Consider the following 22381-nt stretch of genomic DNA (forward strand, 5'->3'; position numbering starts at 1 on the left):
CAATCTTTTTGCTTGTTTGCTTTTTGTCAATGTTTTAAACAACTGCATTTTCTGTTACGTTGTCTCCACAGGTTGGTATTACTTACATCCCTTCTTGTTTTCTTTTGGTTTTGTCATGGATTTTGTACCATTATTGTTTTGCTGGATTGTAGCATCTGCACTATCCCAGTGCTTGGAATAATGTTGTTAAGAAAACACCGGCATACTCATTTATGAAATATATTATTATGACACATTTGGGCTAGAAAGGCCTACAAAATTCACCATGAATATACAGAGATCACAACAAAAACTTCTCAGCACTTATAGCACTGACTTAAATGAAAGGCATGGGCCAGTCCTGAAAACTGCAGGATTTATACAACACTTTCCAAGTTAACACTAGATACGTAGATTTGCAAACATTAATATGATTTTTGAGAAGAGGCCTTAAACTATCAGAGCTCAAGTCAGATTCAGCCTTGCTACGTTATTGCCTTTTTAAATGCAAATTTAAATAGTGGGTTTTGATTGCTTTTTTTTTTTCCTAGGCATACTTGCGTTTCATGAGACTTGGAAAACTAAGGTTTATATGTAGGAGCCATACTCTAAAACAGATGGAGTTTAATATCTACAACCACTACATAGGCTGTGCTTATATGAAAAGAAAGATGAAGCTTGATGATGTATAAACCCCATGCAAATAAGCCCGTCACATATGTGAAAAATACTAGGAATGATCAGGCTGGTTTTTAAGAAAGTGGACATTTGGAGCAGTGATTTTGAGCTCTTAGTCATCCAGGGAAGATTTGCCACCATAACAATAGAACTACCTCTCTTTTTAGAAGGTGTTGAGTCAAACTGTACAGTAGGCAGTTTCTAATGTCTCCAGCTTAAATCTATGAGCAGTTGTATTTGTCAAGAGTAAACATTAAGCTTTAAATAGTCTGATTTTTATGAGTGTAACAGATTTAACTTTTGTGGCATTTAATTAATCTCCGATATAAAAAGCTCCTAAAGTACCTCTTATTTACCATGACTTATCTTGCATCTGTTAACTAAATGTGAAAAACACTATAAAAATGCAAATTGTGCTTAATATAATTTGTAGTTGTGAAAGTGTATGGTAATAAAGAAACTAATTTGAGAAGCCAAATGTATGCAAGTTTAAAACAATTAATTTTCCATAACGAGAAATACAGGAGGGCTTTCCGTCTGAGTTGCTAACAGAGACAATTTTAAGTAGTCCTTTCTTACAGTAACATCAGTTAAAACTAACTTCTTAGCTCTTTTCAATTCCCACGGGATGAATATTGACTGAATAATTACAGCTATAATCTTTTCAGTCTCTTCACAAAAGTTTTCTGCAGAACTATGTCATTAAGACAGTGCTTACTGTATGTAACATGCCCATAATTCCATTGTGCTTAATGGCTCCTACCTACTTCATTTTACCCATTTTCCTTCGTATGTTTTGTCAGAGAAGTTTATGAAATAGATGATAAATCGAACATTAAATTTTCATTTATATACATAAAGATACTGACTTCATGGTAAAACTACAGGAAACATCCAGATGTCTAAGAAAAAAAAAAATCTTTAAAAGAAAACTATTTTTATTTAAATTCCATGTCTTAAGCACTGTGACAAAGTATATTTTTAAACTTGTATAAGTCTGAAGTATGTTTGCCCCTTGCTCTGCCCTCCCTCCAAATAAATGAGCCAATTTTATACATATCTACAGTATTTAATAAAGATGTCCAAACCAGCCAAAGTTTTTACATAATTGTTTCAGCGCTTAAAATAAAGAGAAACATTTAATTTGCTCTCACTCAGACAGCAAAGTTAAATGGAGACATAACAGTCTTCTGAAGAAAGAATGCATTAAACCATTTCTCTCTGTGGGAAAAGGTAGTACCTTAATATGATGATTTAATAAAACCAACAGTTTAATTCAAGCAGTTTATAACTCTGTTCTTATTTAAATGCTTAAATGTTTGCCAGTTAATCATACCCGATGAATAATTAATCAGTATGTCTTTTGGAGTCCGAATTAGTATTTTTTTAACAAACTATGGGAAGTTATTCGATAGGGTTTTCTATAAATTCTTTGGCTACATACATTAAGGAAGTTAAATTCACGTGAAAGCTACTAGCTACAAGTACTTTAAAATAGTACACATTTACAGATTATACAGGGATCAGAGTGCAAATGTGACGAGAAAGTTATTTTCAAGGATTAAGTTACTTACAACATCCATTTTTACATCCCAAACAGAAGGCTGTAGACAAAAAAAAAAAATGAGATTCTTAGATTTAGAAATCTCTTTGCAGAGCTTCTTGGACACCTAAAAATGCCTCAAACTAAACTGTTGCTTCATGTAATAATGTTATCGCTTTTAATTATGACATGTAACCGGCAGTGTCTGTCTTTTTTTTTTCTTCCTCCTTTTGAAGACTGTAGAAGTTCAGAAACTGCTCATATAAAGAACAGAAATACTGGTTGTATTCCCATATGGAATTATAATGATTTTAGATTCTTTTATGTCTTTTGAAGATCTTTCGTAAGCAAAATATGAAAGCAGAAATCCATGTCAGTTCTCAGAAAAAGCTTAGGGTTATAGTGATTTTCTGAAAATGCTTAGTTTTCTTCTTGCAACATTTCTTCTATTTCTTTATCCCAGTTTTCATCACGCTTTTCTGATTCTGTCACCACCTCATACTCTTGAAGCTCTTGTTGTAATTCCTTTTCCCAATCAGCAGTTTCTTCTACAAGAGAGAAATGATGTGTAAGAATTAACTTGATAATATACAATGTTGCTTATTTATATAAAACTAGGCGTATTTGCACTGCATATTTCATATCCCATAATTTTTATGGACAATTCTCCTTAAAAATTAAAGAAACTTGAACATTAGAAATTTCATCTTCTTATTGACTACAGATAGGAGTTAATTAATATACAAGTCTATACTCCTATGTGCGTACTATAATAAAGATATAAAAAGCAAATATGGGGTTTAGTTGTAACAAGCGTCCCTTTGTAAGTTCATTTCCTACAGTCTCTGAGTCTACTATTAACTGAATCTCCCTTTGTACTTTTAAATCTCTGGAAAAAAAATGAATGAAGTTCATAAGTTTGTTGGATATCCTGTTATGAAAAGAAAAAAATAAATCACGCTCAAATACTGTGGATAATTTAAAAAAAAAAAGAGGTAGGCATTCTCCTCACGGACGTTTGTAGCTAGGCAAGCTCATTTAATCAGGGTTACAGGTTATATTTCATACTTCAGGGCAACAAATGAGTCAGAAGGCATTCCTGTGTTGTTAATCTCTGTTTTAATTAGCTCTACCTATCATATGCAAGATTATAGGGGAGGAGATGGGTGTTTGAGGCATTACATGCTGGTTAGTACTTCAGCCTAGATATGAAGGTACGTAATTCCATAGTCCAAGTCACCAAGGCCAGCTGAGATTTCTCTGAACAGATTACATGACTTATTGAAACACTTCCATGCATGCTTATTAGAATTCCTCAAGCTTGCCTATGTACTGGAAAAAAATAACAATTTCAGAAAAAAAGGATTCAGCAACATCTAAAACACATTGTAAGATGAATTCTGAAAACTGTATGCAAGCATCTACATATACAAGTGTCTTCATAGTAAATTGTTCATTGTGTATGACCAGAATCACATCATCACAGATTGTTTTTATGCATTTTACACCGGTATTATTCTGAATTTTTTTAAGTATAAGCCCCACTTTATTTCTTCTCATCCTTCTTGAAGCTCTTTGTTAAATTCTAACTGTTCCAAATGCATGTGAACCTTTTACAGAGGCATCTGGAAGCTCACACTCTGGTGCAAATGCTGCCTTTTTAGCTGGTATCACAAGAAGAAAACAGTCGGATTTCCAAATACTGTACTTTACCTACAAGGATGTCAAAGAAAGAAAAATTCATAGACTCTACTGCCACTTTCATAAAAGAACCACCTAAAAATTGTTAGATTCTTTGGATTTAAACTTCTCACAGCTAATGTTCTGTATAGGACGTGGTTTGAATGTGGTGAGAACTACCGTTGATTTCTGCAATATTTCATTGCAGGTCGTTTCATAGACTTTGAAAAACAGTCACAAATCTACTTTCTTAAATCAAATAACTTTTTTTTTTTTAAAATCATTCTATCTTAGAATTGCTGTATTTAAGACACAGAAGGTAATAATAGCTTTACCTTCTACTACTGAAGTTTCTTCTTTCTTTTTGTCTAGCACCAGTTGTTCCATTTCTTTTCTTAGGTCTTCCTGATTCAGATTACAGGCATCAAAAGCATCACTCACAAATTCTGATACACCTGGACTTGTGGAAATCTCTTCCTCATCCTGCAGTAAGACAGTTTTGTGTAAGCTTATTGAAAAAGGGGAAAAAAAGGTCACTGATACATACTTCCACTCATGTGACTGACTACCTTTTGAAGAGTATCTTTGTACACACAAAAATGTTAGATTGCTGTACTGAAAGTGATATGCTTTTCATTCTAGGCTCCTTTCTGTGTTTTCTTAACAACTTTAATTGATTTTGTAATCTTACAGAAATAATAATAAACTCGTAAGTAGTTTAGAACAGTACCTAAGACTAATATTAAATTCTGACCACAATTCAGTAACAGTTTTCTACACACAAATAAGATTGAGAGCACTGTTCTTTGGAAATCTTTCTAGCTTAATTTAGTCCACTGCTTATTATTGGCAAGTGAATGCACAGCTTGTCTTCTGCCAAGAGTGTTCTCTGGCACTGATTTTACAATCCAGAAACGAACAAGGGTCATTACGTGTCTAAGTTAAAGGTTTCAGCAGTATCAAGCAAAACTTTCCTTGCCATTGCAATAAAATGATGTTGCTATTACAATGCATCATTTAGATTTCCTATACTTAATCCTAAAAACTACTGAAGAGTTGGACAGAACATGGTACATGAATATATTTTTATGAAGGTACTCCTCATGTCTAAACACAATGCAAGCCTTCTATTCCAAACACTTTGGAAATGTCACTCTTCAGAGTCAAAACATGTTTTATTATAGTGTGCAGGATACTAATGAAAGTATTCTTCAGATAAACTACTGTTTTCTTCTACTGGAAATGAGTTTAAAGTGTATGCACCAAAAATTAATATCACAGCACAACAGCAGCAGGTTAGGACTGTCAGATATTATATTATTATGGTTTCATAGCACAACTTACTCAAAAGGATGCATAATTACCTATTAAGTAACAGTTTCACATACTAAATACCAGATAAAAATAGAACAGCATTTTTACCTCTTGAGATTTTATTTGAGGCTTTATTGCAACAGGCGGTGTTTTTGGCCGTACTGTTTCTATCAAGAGGGGGGCAAAAAAAAAGGTAGATTACATTTAAATATATAAAGATCTGCTTTAATCTGCATAGCTATTAAATGTACAAGAAATTATTGTATTTTGTGTTTTACGGAATCCTGTGTTCAAAGGCTGAATTCAGCCATACGTAAAGCATTTGCAACAACAACAAGGAAGAGAAGCAATTTTCTATTCTTAATTAAGTAAGGCAAATTTAGCAAACCATTCCTCATTATGACTCCAAAGTTAAATCACAGGAACACCTCTGGCCCTCAAAACAATCCAAAGATTGTATACAGGAACAGCTGGGAATCTGAAAGAATGTCTTCTATAAAACACTTCCAGATTGCACTGCATGTCACAAGATCTTTAAAGTTACAAAGGTGTAGAGTACGTCATGAAATCCAGTTACCACCTATCACAGAAGTTCCCAAACTCCCCTGGTCGGATGGTACTACTACTAACATGGGCACTAGTTAGCTCTTAGGTATACCAGGCTACATCTGCACCCACACCCCTAAATGCACATGAGAGGAGCGCTCCGCAGCCTTGCCTTCTTTCACACAGGCAGAGGAAGTCACTGAAAAAGATAAACCCTAGATGCTGAAGTAATTCCCTAACTGGTAGCTGTCACTGCTTATACAGCTCATCTACTCAATGTCTGCTGCTCTGTCCCTTCCTCCCCCTTCCCAGTCTTGAGAAGATCAGTTACTGCACCCAACACTGCAGCTAAGAAGGATCCAGCACTCCCTGCTCAGGAAGGCTGTAGAACATGGCACTAGCTTTGCTGTTCAGCATGGAGTGCCCAAAGCACCGTGGAAAGTGAAGTGCCTCAAGCTCCATCTGCTGCTCTCATGCAGAAGCAGCACAGCAGCTCTGCACTGGGCCACACACCAGTCTGATGTGACTGATGTACCATGAGCACTCTTCTGGATCTACTGGCCTAGCGTCAGCTCCTCCACTGCTGATGTGCAATCTGCACAATTCCCAAGTAAATAGTTACTAATACCTGGAGAAGAACCAGAACTTGGCATTTTCTTATAGATCTTATCTAGTGTCTGCACTGGAACATGGAATATCTTCCACTTGTCCCTTCTTTTTTTTATTTCACATCAACCATGCTAATTTAACTTTGTGAAGACAGCGGGTAAGGAGAAGACAGACAGGGATAAAAAGGGAAGGCAATTAATTCTATTCTATAGACATCAGTCAGCTTTAAGAAGAAACCCTGAACATCATGAAGAGTTACCAACAGGTAATTACTTCCAGTTTTAGCCTCCAACCAGGGAATCCAACCTTCAAAAAGGTTATTTAAATCAAAAATAACACAGATGCTTCAGAGCTTCCCAAATCTATGCAATTTTTGAATCTAACAAAACACGTATTTACTACAGTCTGGTAAATGTATCTTTTTATTACAGAATATACAGTTATTAGGATCTATCTGCATATCCTATACTGGTCTCATGAATTGTGAGAAATAAATAACAGGTGAAAAGACAGTGCCCTTTTTTTTTTCCCCTCCAATTTTTTTTCTAGATGACAATATGTTTTGTTTTCAGTCACAACGGTAATTTTACTAGAATTCTAGAATTTTACTTCACTCTAGATTTTACTAGAATTACTAGAACTCTTTGGGTATTAGCCAGCAACTTTTCTCTTTGACCGGGAATTTCCAAGGGTTTGGATGACTCAAAGATAACAGGGTTTTTTGTTTAATAGGGTCGGTTGCTATCCCTCCTGTAGAGCTGAGATACTTCAATTAAAATGGCTATAGTTTGGCAAATGTGAGTAGTGTTAAAAAAAAAAAAAAAAAAAAAAGAGGTTATGCTGCCCTAGAAACTTACAGTTTAAGACTGTCCATTTAACTACATATTTAGCTTGCATAAACAAAAGCTCCAGCACTGTAATTAACAATAGAGTAACTTCTATTTGTCAGCCACAACAGCAGCAGCTTTCTTTTTTTCTGAAATTGGTTTAGTGAAGCAATGATATGCAGAAACAGGAATATCAAATAAAAAGCTCAGTGGAAAAGGGAAGCATACTGATAGTAAACAAGCTTCACAGAGAATATGCTTATAAACAACAGTGAAGAAAATATCTCTTGGCAGAATTTATGTTTCTAATCTTTCCAAACACAGCCTTTTCCTCTATACAAAGGACTAAGTGCAGTAGCAAATGAAAGAATCTAAGTCCGCACTTTTGACCTGTTTAGGAAACTGGCTGACGGAGTCCCTTGGGAGGCAGTCCTGAAGGGCAAAGGAGTCCAGGAAGGCTGGACATTCTTCAAGAAGGAAATCTTTAAGGTGCAGGAACTGGCTGTCCCCATGTGCTGTAAGACGAGCCGGTGGGGAAGAAGACCGGCCTAGCTAAACCTAGAGCTCTGGCTGGAACTCAGGAAGAAAAAGAAAGTTTATGACCTATGGAAAAAGGGGCGGGCCACTCAGGAAGACTACAAAGATTGTATCAGGCTAGGCAGGGAGAAAATCTGTCTACTGCTGTAAAAGACAATAAAAAATGTTTCTATAAATACATTGGCAACAAAAGAAGGACTAAGGAGAATCCCCATTCTTTATTGGATGCAGGGAGAAATACAGTGACAAAATATGTGGAAAAGGCTGAAGTATTTAATGCCTTCTTTGCCTCAGTCTTTTACAGTAAGACTAGTTGTTCTCGGGGTACCCAGCCCCCTGAGCTGGATGACAGGGATGAGGAACAGAATGAACCTAACATAATCCAAGAGGAAATGATGAATGACCTGCTACAGCACTTACGACACACAGAAGTCTATGGGGCTGGATGGGATCTACGCAAGGGTACTGAGGGAATTGGCAGAAGAGCTCACCAAGTCACTTTCCATCATTTATCAGCAGTCTTGGCTAACTGGGGAGGCCCCAGTTGACTAGAAGATACCAAACGTGACACCCACCCACACGAAGGGCTGGAAGGAGGACCCAGGGAACTACAGGCCTGTCAGTCTGACCTTGGTACTGGGGAAGGTTATGGAGCAGATCATCTTGAGTGCCATCATGCAGCACATGCAGGAGAACCAGGTCATCAGGCCCAGTCGGTATGGGTTTATGAAAGGCAGGTCCTGCTTGACTAACCTGATCTCCTTCTATGATAAGGTGACCTGCTTAGTGGATGAGGGAAGGGCTGTGGATGTTGTTTACCTGGACTTTAGTAAAGCCTTTGACATAGTTTCCCACAGCATTTTCCTGGACAGGGTAAAAAACTGTCTGGATGGCCAGGCCTAGAGAGTTGTGGTGAATGGAGTTAAATCCTGTTGGTGGCCAGTCACAAGCGGTCGCTTTGCACAGATCTGGCCTAGATCTCCTCTGTGCTCCATGTAATACACTCAAGTGAGGCCATGATTTTTTTTTTTAAGCTTAAAAAGCCTGAAACAGCATGAACAGTGTTTCTATGATTAACAGCATGCTGTTTCTACATGGGGACATGCTCCAATGTTTGATTTTACGTAGTCCACTGGGACAGCAGACAACTGTCCTGGATAAAAGAAGTCACAATTGGTGCCTCTTGGTCTGCAGTAGGTTCTGGAGTGACCTGTCCTGTCAGCATTGCTTGGATTTTAACTCAGAAAAAACTACTTTTTTCATTCTAGATGTGGACCTTGCCTATGCTAACACACAGGCACTCAGAACAGAACCTGTGAGAAACAGAATGAGACAAACTGACAGCAAAGGCACGCACACACACAAGCTTGAGGAAACTACTACAGTCCTTTTTGAAAAGATATCTTTTATGCAACATGCAAGCCTGGCTCTGTAATTCCCTTTGTAATGTCCCCTTCATCCCAAGGTTCAGCTGCCTGTGTCCAAGGAGCCAAGACCCAGCTGAGTAACCTTAGCTCAGTCTGTGCAGAAAGTCACTAAGACTGTAAAAAGAAAGGTGAAATTAGAAACTGAGAGAGAATTAGAAAGATGGGATCATTAGCAGTACAAGCACTCAAGAGGAAAAATACCAATACGAAAATATATTATATTTGAAAGGAAGGAAAAAGATGTCAACTTTGCAGTGATCAGTTGGTTGTCAGTCAGGCCAGCAGTGTCAACAGGACCTCAGCGTTAATGGATTTCATGGATTATGACAATTTATTGATTTTGGGGATACGAGAATCTGTTCCAAGGTGCAGTGAAGGCTTTCTCCTTTTGCCTAATGTCTACCCAGCCTACCAAGATTCTTCAGGTGTCTTATCAGGGGTGCTGAGCATACCTAGCTTAAGCTAAAATTTAATAAGCTACTAGTTATCTTTTGTCTTAGCCAGTAACTGCTTTACACTCTTTAAGCTGCACATATTCCTGCCTGCAGAATTTGTTTGCATGCAGATAAAAGATGCCCAATGGTTCAGTAAATAAGAATAATCTGTATAAACTGATCAGTGTAACTGAAGATACCTACATTGAAGCAGCTTTTTCATCTCACGGTTGAATCCCAGGTAGACTCTTCGTCCTCATCTTCCTCTACTTCTATAATACACAGTGTGCTTTTCCATGTCCTGCATGCGTTTCTGCCTCCACCACCACAGTAATTTTATCCCCATATCACTAACTTTGTTTAGCCTGAGGCCTAAGCAAAAGCCAAGAGCAAAGCGTATGCCAGCTGGCTGGATTGGCTAGTACCTCTTGCCTTATCAAGTGAACCAAAGTTACCTCCTACTTCCTTCTGAGAAGTCAAAAAAGCACACCAAAGACCACTAGTGGTCTTGAGCTGTTGTAAGCCAAGTACAAAATTTCACCTCTGGAGACATCCGCTCTCTGACAAAGCTGTCTGAAACTGGAAAATTACTTAAAAGCACTAGGAGCCCCCTCTTCCCCATCTGGGCAAACAGACCAAGTATGATGAGAAAAGCTCTGATTTCATAGGAAATCCAGGATAAAAATTCAATGTCACTTGATGTACACAGTCAATATGTATGACACTAACTTAATGAGCTGTGCTAAAACAAATCCTTTCCATACCTTTCAATTGACTGTCCTCTTCGCTGCCTTTGTTCTCTTCTTTTCCTGCTGCTTGCTGTTGAGCTGCAAGAGCAGTGAGTTGGGCAGACTGTTTAATTAGGGACACCCTGTAGAAATAATTTCTCCAGAACACCTCCTCCTTTACGCTAGAGAGAACAAACAGGTTTTGATTACTACATTTGGAAATATGGTTCCTTTTACCATCTAGCAATGAAATAAAATTAAATACTCAGAGGGAAGGAGCAGGAATAAGCTAACTTTTAAGTAAAAACTTAAGAAATTTCTGATATTAACAAAGTTTTAAAAAATCCATCATTGTAGAAGTTCTGGATCTCTTACATGACAGTTACAATGGACTTGGACATATAATATAATAATAATAACAATAACAACAACAACGTTATTTTTTTAGATAACAAGCCAAATAACCCTGTTCTGTTCACTTACTCACCAAAACCAACATTTTATCACTGTCAAACTATGCTCATCTACATGTTCCAGTTCCACCTGAGGTCTAGGGAAGATCTTTGATCTATAGGCAGCAGCCATTCCTAGATTGCAGCAGAACTATTTCACTATCTTCACATCTGTCAGCACGTCTGCAGGACCTTCTGTAACTAGAAACTGCCATCTTGCAAATGACCAGCTCTGATAAGTGGGAAAGTATCACATGTTTTAAGGTAATGTTTCCCTCTGATAATCCTCCAGCAAGCAAGAAAAAACCCAACTTTAACCCAGAGGAAACAGAAGCCAGAAATAGCAAGGCCTACGAGGAGGAAGGTGTGTAGGTCAAGAAAGAAAGAAGAGAGTGAAGTTACCTTCCCTGCATTCAGGCAAACGGTGACTACTGAGACTAAGAACAGGAAAAAAAAAAAAACTATTAAGCAATGGGGCGGGATAGGCAAGGATAGCATGACTAGAGGCTGAAGACAGAGCATCAGAGAGAGATCTGATGAAGACCTAGAATATGGGCAGAGCTTTAGGACTGACAGCAGCAAAGAACAGCAGGGAATGGGGTAAATAACGTAAGGAGCTGGGAAGGTTTATAAATGGAGGAGATTTAAGATAGCAAAGTGCACAAAGAAAGGTTTTAATTTTTTTTCCTGTTTCCACCCTCAGACAAGAGACTAATGTTTGGAACTCCTGCTTAACAAGAATGTTGACCTGTGAAACAAGCTTAAGGAGCAGAGTCTGGGGCTGGGCAAGGAACGAGAACACCACTAGAACAGAGCTGGGATCAAGACGCCATACTGGAACAGGCCATAATGGCTGGGACAAAGACCTTACAGATCTTTTAGTTAGGTCTATTAGAAGGAAGGCAGTCACAACACAGAGCTTTTCCCACTGCCTATTCAAAACCAGTTTTTCTTGCTTGCATTGCTGCTGTTTTGTGATGTCTTCTTTTACCATTTCTCCGGGGGGACTCTGTCTACCTCCAATAAACTTTTTGGAGTGTCAGTAATGCCAGTAGATCTGAACATTTTTGTTGCTGCATGTACCTTTGTTTGGGAAAAATATTTTCAATTAATTTAACACAGTGGACATGGAAAAATTTAAGGCCTCTCCCATACTTAAGTCAACAGGTCCTTATTAGTTCTGAATTTCTAACAGATCTACTTCTGTTCTTTTCTTTAATTGCTAAACTGCAATGTACTGCAATATTCCATGCATTTGAAATTAGCAGATATAAAATATATATGGAGAAAGTATATAAAAAAAGAATTTAAGGAAATGAAAAGAAAAAGGAGTAATTTATGAATATTTACAGACACATTAAAAAGTACAACCATACATAGTTACCCGCAGAAATTACTTACTGTTTGGGAACGAGATCAAATCTCATCCTATTGAGAAGTTCATCTTCTTGTAACATCACCATTGCAACAGGGTACATTTGATCAAAGTCAAAATTAAACTGCACACCTGCTGGAGGATCCCGCAGAAAGTTTCGTTTATCCTTTGAAGAACATATTTATGATCATTAACTGATACCAGAAAAAGGATATCATATTTCACACACAAGATAAGCAAAGCAATCACACTTCTCACATAATTCTATCATACCACAAATCTGCAAAGCCTTTATAAAAATCAAAAATTATATTTGGGATCGACTTTGGCTCAAGTTGATACTTAAAGAACTATTTACTCTTGCACATAATCAGTACAGTAACAGACACATTAAAAGAAGTACACTGAAAATACATAATTTAATAATGCCAGCCAAAATTACTTTGGGAAAAAAAAGGAAGTTTTAATCTCTCCAACAGAAAAATTTCAGATCTTACAGGAAACTAAATACTTACTGCTGATAAGGCCAGTATTTGTTGTTGAATTGTCTCTTCTTCATTGCTGTCTACCCAGGGAGGCACTGCTGCTTCTGTTATGGAAAGGAGGAAAATAATTGCACGTGTATTACTTTAAACAAAAAAACCCAAACACCCAAACCTTACATAAAGAAACATATGATGTCACAAAAATAAGCAGACTTACATCAGTAAGCCAATTCATTGTTCCTTTCTCCAAAACTAAGTTCATGGCATAAGAGAGAAAGTCTAAGAATGAATCTTTACTTATCAGAGGTAAAAAAAAAAAATAAAAAAATTTTGCTGATTTCTGTTATTGTAAAATAAAATTGTAGGTATTTCTTTGCAGCATGCGCCAGTCAGAACTTGGTGCCTCTTAGTTTAGTTACTGAAGTAGTGCTATATAACTGGTTAAACTGCCTGCAAATAGAAATTTCTAGATTGACTTTAAACATGTAAACTTTGACTAAAAAACTCTGTCTAAATTAGGTTTTCAAAATCATTTACTATTATATTACTTTTCTAACACCCAGAAGACAGCAATTCTTTAGCAATGGAGAAAAATAAGTAATTTGTTATAAATTACATGTTATACACTGAATAAGCATACTCGAGTTCAGCCAATTTATGTATTTACACAGATATTTCTAAAATAGTTCTGTAGGCTGTACATAGAGGAAAATAAACTATTGTAGATGTATAGAAATCTATTAATCTCTTCACTGTCAATGCAAATTCAGCCTACAGAGACATTATGATGCATCTGTAATAGTTAACAAATAATTCTTGTGCACTTAAACTAACAATGCTTATTTGCTTATGCACCTGACATCAGCAAGATCTTTCACCCACATGGCTTCACACCTGATGCTAATGCTTCTTTCAGTTAGGCCATCTGTTACTCCTTCTTTTGGCAACCTAGCTACCTATTTTCATGAAACTTGTAGAAATATATAAACAGATGCCAAAGTTTGCTAAGAGACAGAAATACAGACAACATGATCACATAAGCAGTCTTGCAAGAAAAAAACCAGACTAAGATAGTAACTAACGACAATATGAAAAAATATATCACAATCCATTTAAAACCAGCTCATTTTCAAGATTAAAAATAGATTAACTGTCAGAAATTATTGCATTCAGGTAACACATTAAAAAGAGGTAAGAGCCAATGATGAAATGCAATGTAAAAAAAAAATACTGGGGTTATTGTAAAGTCTCAAATAGATCCACTGACGTCATAGTACCCTAGTGGATAACTCACTCAAAGTATTTAGATCACAAATAATTATAAAGCAAATGGTTTATGGGAAAGCAAAAGAGCAATTATGCCTTTAACGTAAGCAGAGCAACTCCTACAGCAAAATTAATAAATACTGTAGTGCAAACCCTAACCCATGTTTTTCATTTAATTATGAAAGCATGACACGATTGCTAATGCTCAAAAGAAAAGTAATCAGCATGCCTGTTTTCAATAAACACACAGGCTTAAGATTCAAAACAACAATAAGAGATCAGCTTTGTTAGCACAGTGATCTTTGAGTTAATTTCATAAAGCTGAATTTGGTTAAAAAAAGCAAATCTAAACCAACCAGATAATGTAACACTAACCTCACTTAAAAAGGTCATCTTCCTATTCCACAATGTAAATTAAGTTCTGCCATAATGCATTTCATAAACAAAGTTTTGATAGATTAGGTTTAGATATAGGTCAATTATGCAGCTTCCCGCAAGTTTTAGCTTATGCAATGTTACGCATTACCAAAAAAAAGCATACATTACCTGATTTTTTTGTTTGCTGCTCTTGGACAAATTTTTTCTGTTCCTTCTGAAAATCTCCAATAATTGTCTGAAATAAAAATTAGGGAACCACAATAAATAAGAAAATTCACTCCTCTTGTTTTGTGTTCACTCAGAAAGTGCTTTCAAATACTTGCAGGATCATATTCTTATATCCCTGGAGGCCCTTTTTTTAAGTTAAACGTGCTTCATGGAACTCATACATTCCACTTTACCAAAACATTTGATTTTGCCTTCAAAACTTTTAACTATTGTGTATGCTTTCAAAATTATATTTAGTTTTATCAAATTCAGGGGACAAAAAAAAAAAAAGAAGAAAAATCGTAGCTGGTAATTTGAATATCAGCATACTATGCATATAAACATACCACCTTACCATATCAAATACAGATAATGTAGACTGTTTAGACTTATTTAAATATGCTTTTGATGCATTAAACTTTTAAAGATACTATTGCCCTTACAATAAGTTTCAAGAGTTGCCTAAGAAATATACCCATTGCAATAAATCAGACTTGTAAAATTGTTAAGTATGATTTTAAGAATGTCTGCTTAGCTGAAATAAAATCCTTTCTCCATTTATGTTGACAAATTTTCATCAAAAAATTATGTTCAGAAATATCCTACATTAAATTTAGAATTAAAAAAAGGAGAATGGTCTCAGAAGTTGGCATGCCATAATCTAGAAATAACAATGCAAACGTTGTTCTGTAGTTGAAAGCAGAGGGAAAAAAAACATTAAGTTAGAAATTAATACTTAAACCACTCACAAAATACAAATTTTATGCAGTGAGGTCTATGGCTTAACAAGCTGCCCAAAAGCATGCAAGTCTTCAAGCTAATTCCTGATAAATTCCTACAACATTTTTTTTCCTTCAAAAACCCAGCATTTCAGTTTAAGATTAACATCAGTGAGAGAAGTACTGTAGTGCCTGTTATAGAAGTAGATCATTGTGGTTCCTCTTGTAAGTTATATGAATTTTTGATATTTATGGAATAAAATAATTTACATGGTGTAAGAAAAAAGCTTTATGATGATATAGCTATGATCCTGTTGCTCCCATATCTAAACTTATTAATTAAAGCAGGAATTCATACAACTCTAAGGCATTCACAGAAAAAAAGAAAATGGTATTTTAAGCATAAAATATGCTGTAGGTATTTAGCTACAGTTTCTTATGAGCATTATTGTGTATTAAATTACCAAATAGCCTTCTTACTTGATTTTTCCTTTTTGATGTGGATCAAAATTACATTAGACTCTAATATATTGTAGTAGGATATGTAACTGCTATTATATAAAGACAGTTGTGACTAAAAAGTCAATGAAATCTGGAGACAAAATTCCATCATAACAGAAATTTAGAAGTGTCACTTGATGATTAATTTGGAAGACAACATGAACATTAATTGTATCAAGAAATTGAACTTTATTGTATTTAAAAAAAAGGCAACGCTTTAATTCCCCTGACGGGGTGTCTGAGAGATGGGAGCCGGAGGAGGGGTCTGGCGGCATCTCGCATGTCTGACACTCCTGGATGCACAGTCCCACTACAGCTGTGTTGGTTTTGGTCAGTTCCCTTCCCAGCTACCCTCGCTGACAAACACAGAGCATTACATAGCACTTACTGATACTTTACTTTTTTTTCTTTTTTCTTTTTTTTTTTTTTTCTTTCTGCCAAGTTCATGACTTAAAGCACTGGAAGAACACTCACTAGCAGAAGCTAAGCAACTGGCACTGGCAGCCAGGAATGTGGAGGGCAAGAGATAAGTGGCAGACTGAGGGTGGGGGAAAGAACAGGACAATAGTAAACTGTTTCATTAACTCATTGGGTCTTATGAAAACACACCCGTATAGCTCTAGGGTCTTACATACAATACCCACAACGCTGACCTAATTCTGAATCTCACTTCAGAGATGCATTTAAGATTCAAGCTACAGCGTTCCTCTTTCCACCTAAATAAACTGGGGAAAAAACCCAATCCACACATCTCCCAGACATCCCCCAACAGCCTGTCTTTACTGGCCTTTCCTCCTATGTCAGCATTTTTCATGTTTTCTTCTGGTCATTCTCCAGTGTATCTACATCCTGAAGGAATGGAACACAAGTGCAGCACTAAGTAAAGCACAGTGGCCATTTTTTGGCACATCTACCCCGAATAAAAATTTCAGTCACGTTACTTGTCATGGCAAGAGATATGTACTTTTGAAATACATAATTCCTAAAGGCAGCTTAAAGAAATGTTATTACTTGCCAAATTTGCCACATTACAACAACCGTAAGCAAACAGATCTTTCAGATCAAGTATCTAGAAATAAAATACCTTATCAATGATACTGTCGATTTTTCCTTCTTCTACAGACTTCTTTATCGTCTGTGCTGTTTCCGCAACAGATTCAGATATCTTTTTTGTAGCAGCAGTGGCAAAATTGAAGAGGTAACCTTTCACAGACAAAAAAAGACAGACCTGAAAAAAGATCTCTTTACATCCAGTTGTCTTACTAGATTTATTTTCCTTTCTCTTCAGACATCTGGATATCTACTTGAAAGCTTCTTTCAAAATCATTTAACCCAGCTTCTGGCCTACAAAGAACTCCTGAAATTCTATTTATTCTTTTCCAGTTTGTATTCTTTAATGATAATGATCAAACTGTACGTTTGATCACAACTTTCTGTAAAACAAACTATTATACAGGAACCTTGTTTACTAAATCAACCATTCCTAACAGTCCTTGAAATACTGCTTTCCAACAAATTTTCTGAAACAATGTGTCTTTCCTAATTTCATTTAAGTATTTTGGAGACATTAAGCAATAAAGTAACTTTAGCAACAGTATTAAAACACAATTATATTTTTTTAATAAAATCAACACGCACAATAAATTCTCATGAAGGCAGCAAATGCATGAAAAATTTCAGGCAAGTAACACCAGAAATTCCTTCAGAATTCATAAGACAGAAGCTTGCTCTTGATGTTTCCCTTTCCTATTTTGCATTGTCTTCCTCTTTTTAGCTCCATGAGAAGCACTGTGGCTGTTTCTTATTTTTCTGAATATGCTCAGTGTCAGAACAGTAGTAAGAAATATTTTCAAAGACTAACTAGCACTTTTTTTATATTAGCAGTGCTAAAGTGAAGAAAGATGGCAGGGGAAGAACTATGTAGCATGGGCAAGGTGCATTGTATTGTTCGTTTTTAATTAAGGAGAACAAGCTTGCAACCAGCAAATGTATATCACAAACCTTCAGAAACATTAAATATCAGTTTATTGACAAAGGATCTTAAAACAACATTGGTATTGTTTATTTCTCAGATAATGACATGATGCCACAAGCCCTTTATTACATTTGAACAGTTGTATTATGACTGTAATATCACTGTTACAGTATATACAATGATAAAATGTCTGCAAATGTCATAGTAAATATAATAATTGCAGAAGGATCTAGATAGATTGGAGCATTGGGCAATCATCAATGGCATGATATTTAACAAGAATAAACACTGGATGCTGCACCTAGGATGGAGTAACGCTGGGCACAAGTATAAATTGCGAGAGGAGTGGCTGGAGAGCAGCCCTGCAGAAAGGGTGTGGGTCGACAGCAGGCTCAATAGGAGTCACCATGTGCCCTGGCAGCCAAGAGGGCAAACTGCATCCTGGGGTGCATCAAACACAGCATCACCAGTCGGTCAAGAGAGGGAATTATCCTGCTGTATTCAGTGTTGGTGCAGCCTCACCTTGAGTACTGTGTGCAGTTCTGGGCCCCACCATTTAAGAAGGATGTTCAGGTCCTTGAACGTGTCCAGAGGAGGGCAACAAAGCTGGTGAGGAGGCCTGAAGGCACAACCTATGAGAAGCGGCTGAGAACTCTGGGCTTCTCTAGTTTGGAGAAAAGGAGGCTGAGGGCTGACCTCATTGCTCTTTGCAGCTTCCTCAGGAGAGGAAGAGGGGAGGGAGGTACTGATCTCTTCTCCCTGGGATCCAGCGATAGGCAATGGTTTAAAGCTGGTTTAGACTGGACAGTAGGAAACATTTCTTTACTGAGAGGGTGGTCAAACACTGGAACAGGCTTCCTAGGGAGGTGGTTGATGCCCCAAGCCTGTCACTGTTTAAGAGGCATTTGGACAATGCCGTTAACAACATGCTTTACCTTTTGGTCAGCCCTGAATTGCTCAAGCAATTGGACTAGATGATCATTGTAGGTCCCTTCCAACTGAAACAGTCTATTGTATTCTACTTCTGGGGTTAGTAATGGTGGATCTAAACTGCATAGTAACTACCAAAGATATATTTGAGGCATTAGTAAGAATGCAAATAATGTGGGATGGTAAGGTATTTTAGTTATTCCAGAAAATCAACTTTGACTTTTATACAGGGGACTTGAAAAACCCCCAGCACTTCTGTTTCAAACAAACAAAAACCCACCTTCCTTCTCAAGACCTCACAAAAATTCCAGTTTCCTTATGGGTTAGAAATGTAACAAATAACCCTACCATGCAAAAAAAAAAAAAAATAAATATTGAGTTGTTTAACACACAGTTGTTTGCCACTGGTAGAATGAGTTACTTTGGAACACTGATGTCACCTTTTGGAAAGCTGACTGTTCTTTGTGGCATATAAAATATTCCCTCTTTATGACATCAGCAAATCAATACTGGAATATGCTGAGGTCTAGCCAGCTGTTACGAACGCCATTGTTTGGTTTTTTTTTTTTTACATGTAACTTCCATTTATAAAGCCACAGAATGGTGGCAACCAAACTTCATTCAAGTACTTGCTAGCATCTTTCGTATCTGTTATCAGCTTTACAACCCATCACATGCTTCACACTGTATATTAAATAAAAAAAAGCCTATCTTCTACACTGTAGATATAGATACATATACTATCCCTCTTATAACAGTAGGGGAAGCAGCAGCCTACTGGATTGTTTCCTCCCTGCCAGCTTTTATTGGTTGTTTTATGTATCTCTGGAAACTTTCGCACATGCAATTGTTTTAAGCGCAAAAGGTGCTGAAACATTCACTGTCCTGCAATGCTTTGGTATTGTTGGCCAGAGTGGTTTTGGCCAGTCCTGGAGCCAATCTGAAAGGCAAAATGCTCTTTATTTCCATTAAGGGCAAATATTCTTCTGAACTAAGGTACTTATAAGCCTCAATAAAAGGTGATACTTAGCCTTAGAAAAACAGAATTAGTGGTGGAAAAACAACACTTCTACTTTCAAACGATCAAGGAGGTTTCCCTCCCTCTTATAAATCTATGTCTGTATTAAGAATACGTATCTAGCAATATTTCTAACATTAGTTCACATTGACAAACTCTCCTAACCTTGGTAATGATGTGATAAGGAGCAAAAAGTAATGTATGTAAGGCTTCAGTTTTACCAGTAAAATTCTTTATGTGCTAGGGGCGTCCTTCTGCACAGCTACCCTGGTTGTTAACCACGCAGATGTTTCTAGAGTCATCCTGTGTTAAAGCAGTGACGTCCAAATCCTTACAAAAAAGCCTTCCCACTACAGTCTTCTCTAGTGTCACAGACAAGACACAGACAGACACAGATACATAAATCACTAAACCAAATTCTCACTTCCAGAGCAAGTTATGGGATGGACTTTTAGATCTGTAGCAGTCAATACTTATTCTTCCCCTAACAACTCAAAGTCTTCTTTTCCTCCTGAACAATCAGAGTGACTACCAGATTAGGATTGATTTACAAGAACCAGACAAGTATTTGACCAAACTACACAGATTATCTGCTGCAGCTCAGACAGCCCAAGACAAAGCACAGTAAAGAACGTTCTCCGACTAACTCTTCAGATGATATTGATCCAGCGTTTCAGAGCACCAATTAAAAAACCAAAACACTTCAGCAATGAGTATGAAGCTGCACTTTCGATTAACTTTATCTAAGAATCTATTACAGTAAAGCAGAATTCTTACCTGTAGCCAGTTACAGCCCTGGTTCATTACAGATTAGTTCAACAAAATCAAACCCCATTACTTTCCTATGAAAAAACTCATAGAAACCTCTCACTACTTCATGAAGCACATTTTTCCGTATGTACACATCACTTCTGACACAGTCACAACAGATACTTAAAGAAACGTTGTTAATTTAGTAACAATTCTGAAAAATACGATAACTAAAGGAACACAATTGTAGCCATTTATTTGGTTCATATTTTAAACATCCAATTAAATTTTCCAATAAATTAAAAAATTTTTTTTAATCTCCAGCGAGGCAACATGCTGTGCACAGAATTGTTAGCAATGTAAATCTTTCTTGTTGCTAACAACTGCTATTTTAAAAGATTCACAGAAATGCAGAAAACTGAAGATGTGAGTTAGGTCACTTCCAAACTTCCGGCTTTATCAATTGCCTAGGACTGTTTCAGAACTGTGGAAGAGACTGGTCAAGCTGCATGAAAAGCTACACAGAAGTGATGCGTGTCATAGACTGCCGTTAACAAGCATCACTTAAGAAAGATGCAAAACAAAGATATGCAAAAACATAAAATAAAAAGAGAGCAGGGAAGAGTTACTTTTAACACTTCTTCACTGAAATAAGCTTCCATACTAGCGAAACTGACCTGAGTCACCATTTGCATACAGAAAGATATGCTTCAGAGCTGTTTTACTTTTTTAAAAAGAGTATGCTGTCACCTCAAACTTGCGTTCCCCATTTTGCATCACCGTGCAAGCTACGTTTAAGTTGCAGATATCCAGATGAAAAGCGATTTTTCTTTTACAGATGTTGAACTGAGAATAAACATGCTTATCTCATCTTAAAACCTGTCTGTAACTGTTTAGTTCAGCTAAAGCTTTGGTTTAAGTGCCAGTGGTAAGTACTGGTAACTTTTCCCCTATCCCCAAAACATGCACTAAACCGGCCGACCTTCAGTTCTCCAGTTGCCACCCTGTACTACTCTCACCACACCAAGGGACTTTTGCTGCTAAGACTACCTTTTTTTTAAAAAAACAAAACAAAAAAAACCCCAGACCCATAGCAAAACGCCCCGGGGGAAGATGCCAGGACACGACACACCCCTCCAACAAGCGAAGCTGCTCCTTTACTTAAGCCTTCTCCCTGCACGAAGCCCCCCAGCCCCGCCACGGGTGTGTGTGGGAGGGGGAGGCGACCCACCCCCTTCTCCGCCACGGCCCAGGGTACCGCGGGGGAGCGGAGCGGGGACTCTCGGGTCGCAGGGAGGCACAGGGGCAGCGGGTCGGGTGCGGGTGTGCCCCGAGGCCGGCGGTACCGGGCCGCCCCCGCCCCACTCTCCCCGCCGGGCGCGGGCAGAACACTCACTGCCGAGTCCCTTGGCCTGGCTGAGGAGCGCCTCCGAGTCCGCCTGCAGCTCCGCCGGCTCCGAGCTCTGCGCGGCCGACTCCGCGTCTGCTGCTGCCACCTCCTCCTCGGAGCTGCTCCTCTCCTCGGCCGGCAACAGCTTCTCCTCGCCCGCCCGCTCCAGCCCCAACCAACTACCCAGGCCGCGCAACATGGCGCGGGAGCGGCGACGGCCGCGCTCGGGCCGTTAAACGGGCACTCCCAACGCCCGGAGGGAGAGCAGCCCTGTACGCGGAAGCCTGGGCTGCCCGCTCCTTCCGCGTACGCCGCTTCCGGAACCGGCAGGCGAGGTGGGGAGAGCGCCGCCGGCGGCGGGGCGGGGCAGGAGGCCCCACGGAGGGTGCCTCCCCGCGGCTGCTGGGTTCCTCCCTGAAGGGGGAAGCGTCGGCCGGGCTCGCGGGCGCAGCGTTGCCCGCGGCTACCGGCGAGGTGTTGTCGCCGCCGCCGCCCCCCGCGGGTTGACGTCAGCCCGGTGGCGGCCCCGGTTAGCAGGCACGCCTCCGCTTCGCTGCCGGTTGGAGTATCCGCCTTTAAAACCCCAAAAGGGCGGCGCGGGGGCGGTAAGTCACAGGCCGGCGGCTGGCGGCC

At 38.3% G+C, this 22381-nt stretch overlaps 2 protein-coding genes across 3 annotated transcripts in view; one reads left to right on the top strand and one right to left on the bottom strand.

Annotated features, from left to right (window-relative positions):
* Window positions 1-1139: 1139 nt before the first annotated feature.
* On the bottom strand, window positions 1140-22132 carry SYAP1 (synapse associated protein 1). Of its 2 annotated transcripts, XM_074605786.1 has the most exons (9): window positions 21755-22132; window positions 16770-16888; window positions 14427-14493; window positions 12645-12718; window positions 12156-12295; window positions 10339-10484; window positions 5303-5361; window positions 4216-4363; window positions 1140-2748 (listed from the first exon to the last, which is right to left on the bottom strand). In XM_074605786.1, the coding sequence occupies exons 1-9, from the start codon at window positions 21945-21947 to the stop codon at window positions 2621-2623; spliced, it is 1074 nt and encodes a 357-aa protein (XP_074461887.1). In that variant the 5' UTR covers window positions 21948-22132; the 3' UTR covers window positions 1140-2620. The 2 variants fall into 2 exon arrangements, with proteins under 2 accessions (XP_074461887.1, XP_074461898.1); XM_074605797.1 differs by lacking the exons at window positions 4216-4363; window positions 5303-5361.
* The window catches only part of CTPS2 (CTP synthase 2), a 78347-nt gene continuing 78042 nt past the window's right edge, over window positions 22077-22381 (top strand). The window contains exon 1 of the mRNA XM_074605762.1: window positions 22077-22353. The gene's annotated coding sequence lies outside the window, so the exon portion shown is untranslated. The remainder of the gene's footprint in view (window positions 22354-22381) is intronic.

This window comes from Larus michahellis, chromosome 1 (genome assembly GCF_964199755.1).
Source record: "Larus michahellis chromosome 1, bLarMic1.1, whole genome shotgun sequence".
Taxonomy (NCBI): Eukaryota; Metazoa; Chordata; class Aves; order Charadriiformes; family Laridae; genus Larus; species Larus michahellis.

What these genes read in the sequence shown, in the direction of transcription:
- SYAP1 (XM_074605786.1), bottom strand. Translation starts at nt 21,947, where the DNA reads ATGTTGCGCGGCCTGGGTAGTTGGTTGGGGCTGGAGCGGGCGGGCGAG. An exon ending in TCGACAGTATCATTGATAAG is followed by an intron (nt 14,494 to 16,769) that starts GTATTTTATTTC and finishes TTTTTATTTCAG; the next exon opens with ACAATTATTGGAGATTTTCA. An exon ending in TTTGATCTCGTTCCCAAACA is followed by an intron (nt 10,485 to 12,155) that starts GTAAGTAATTTC and finishes TGTTCTCTCTAG; the next exon opens with CGTAAAGGAGGAGGTGTTCT.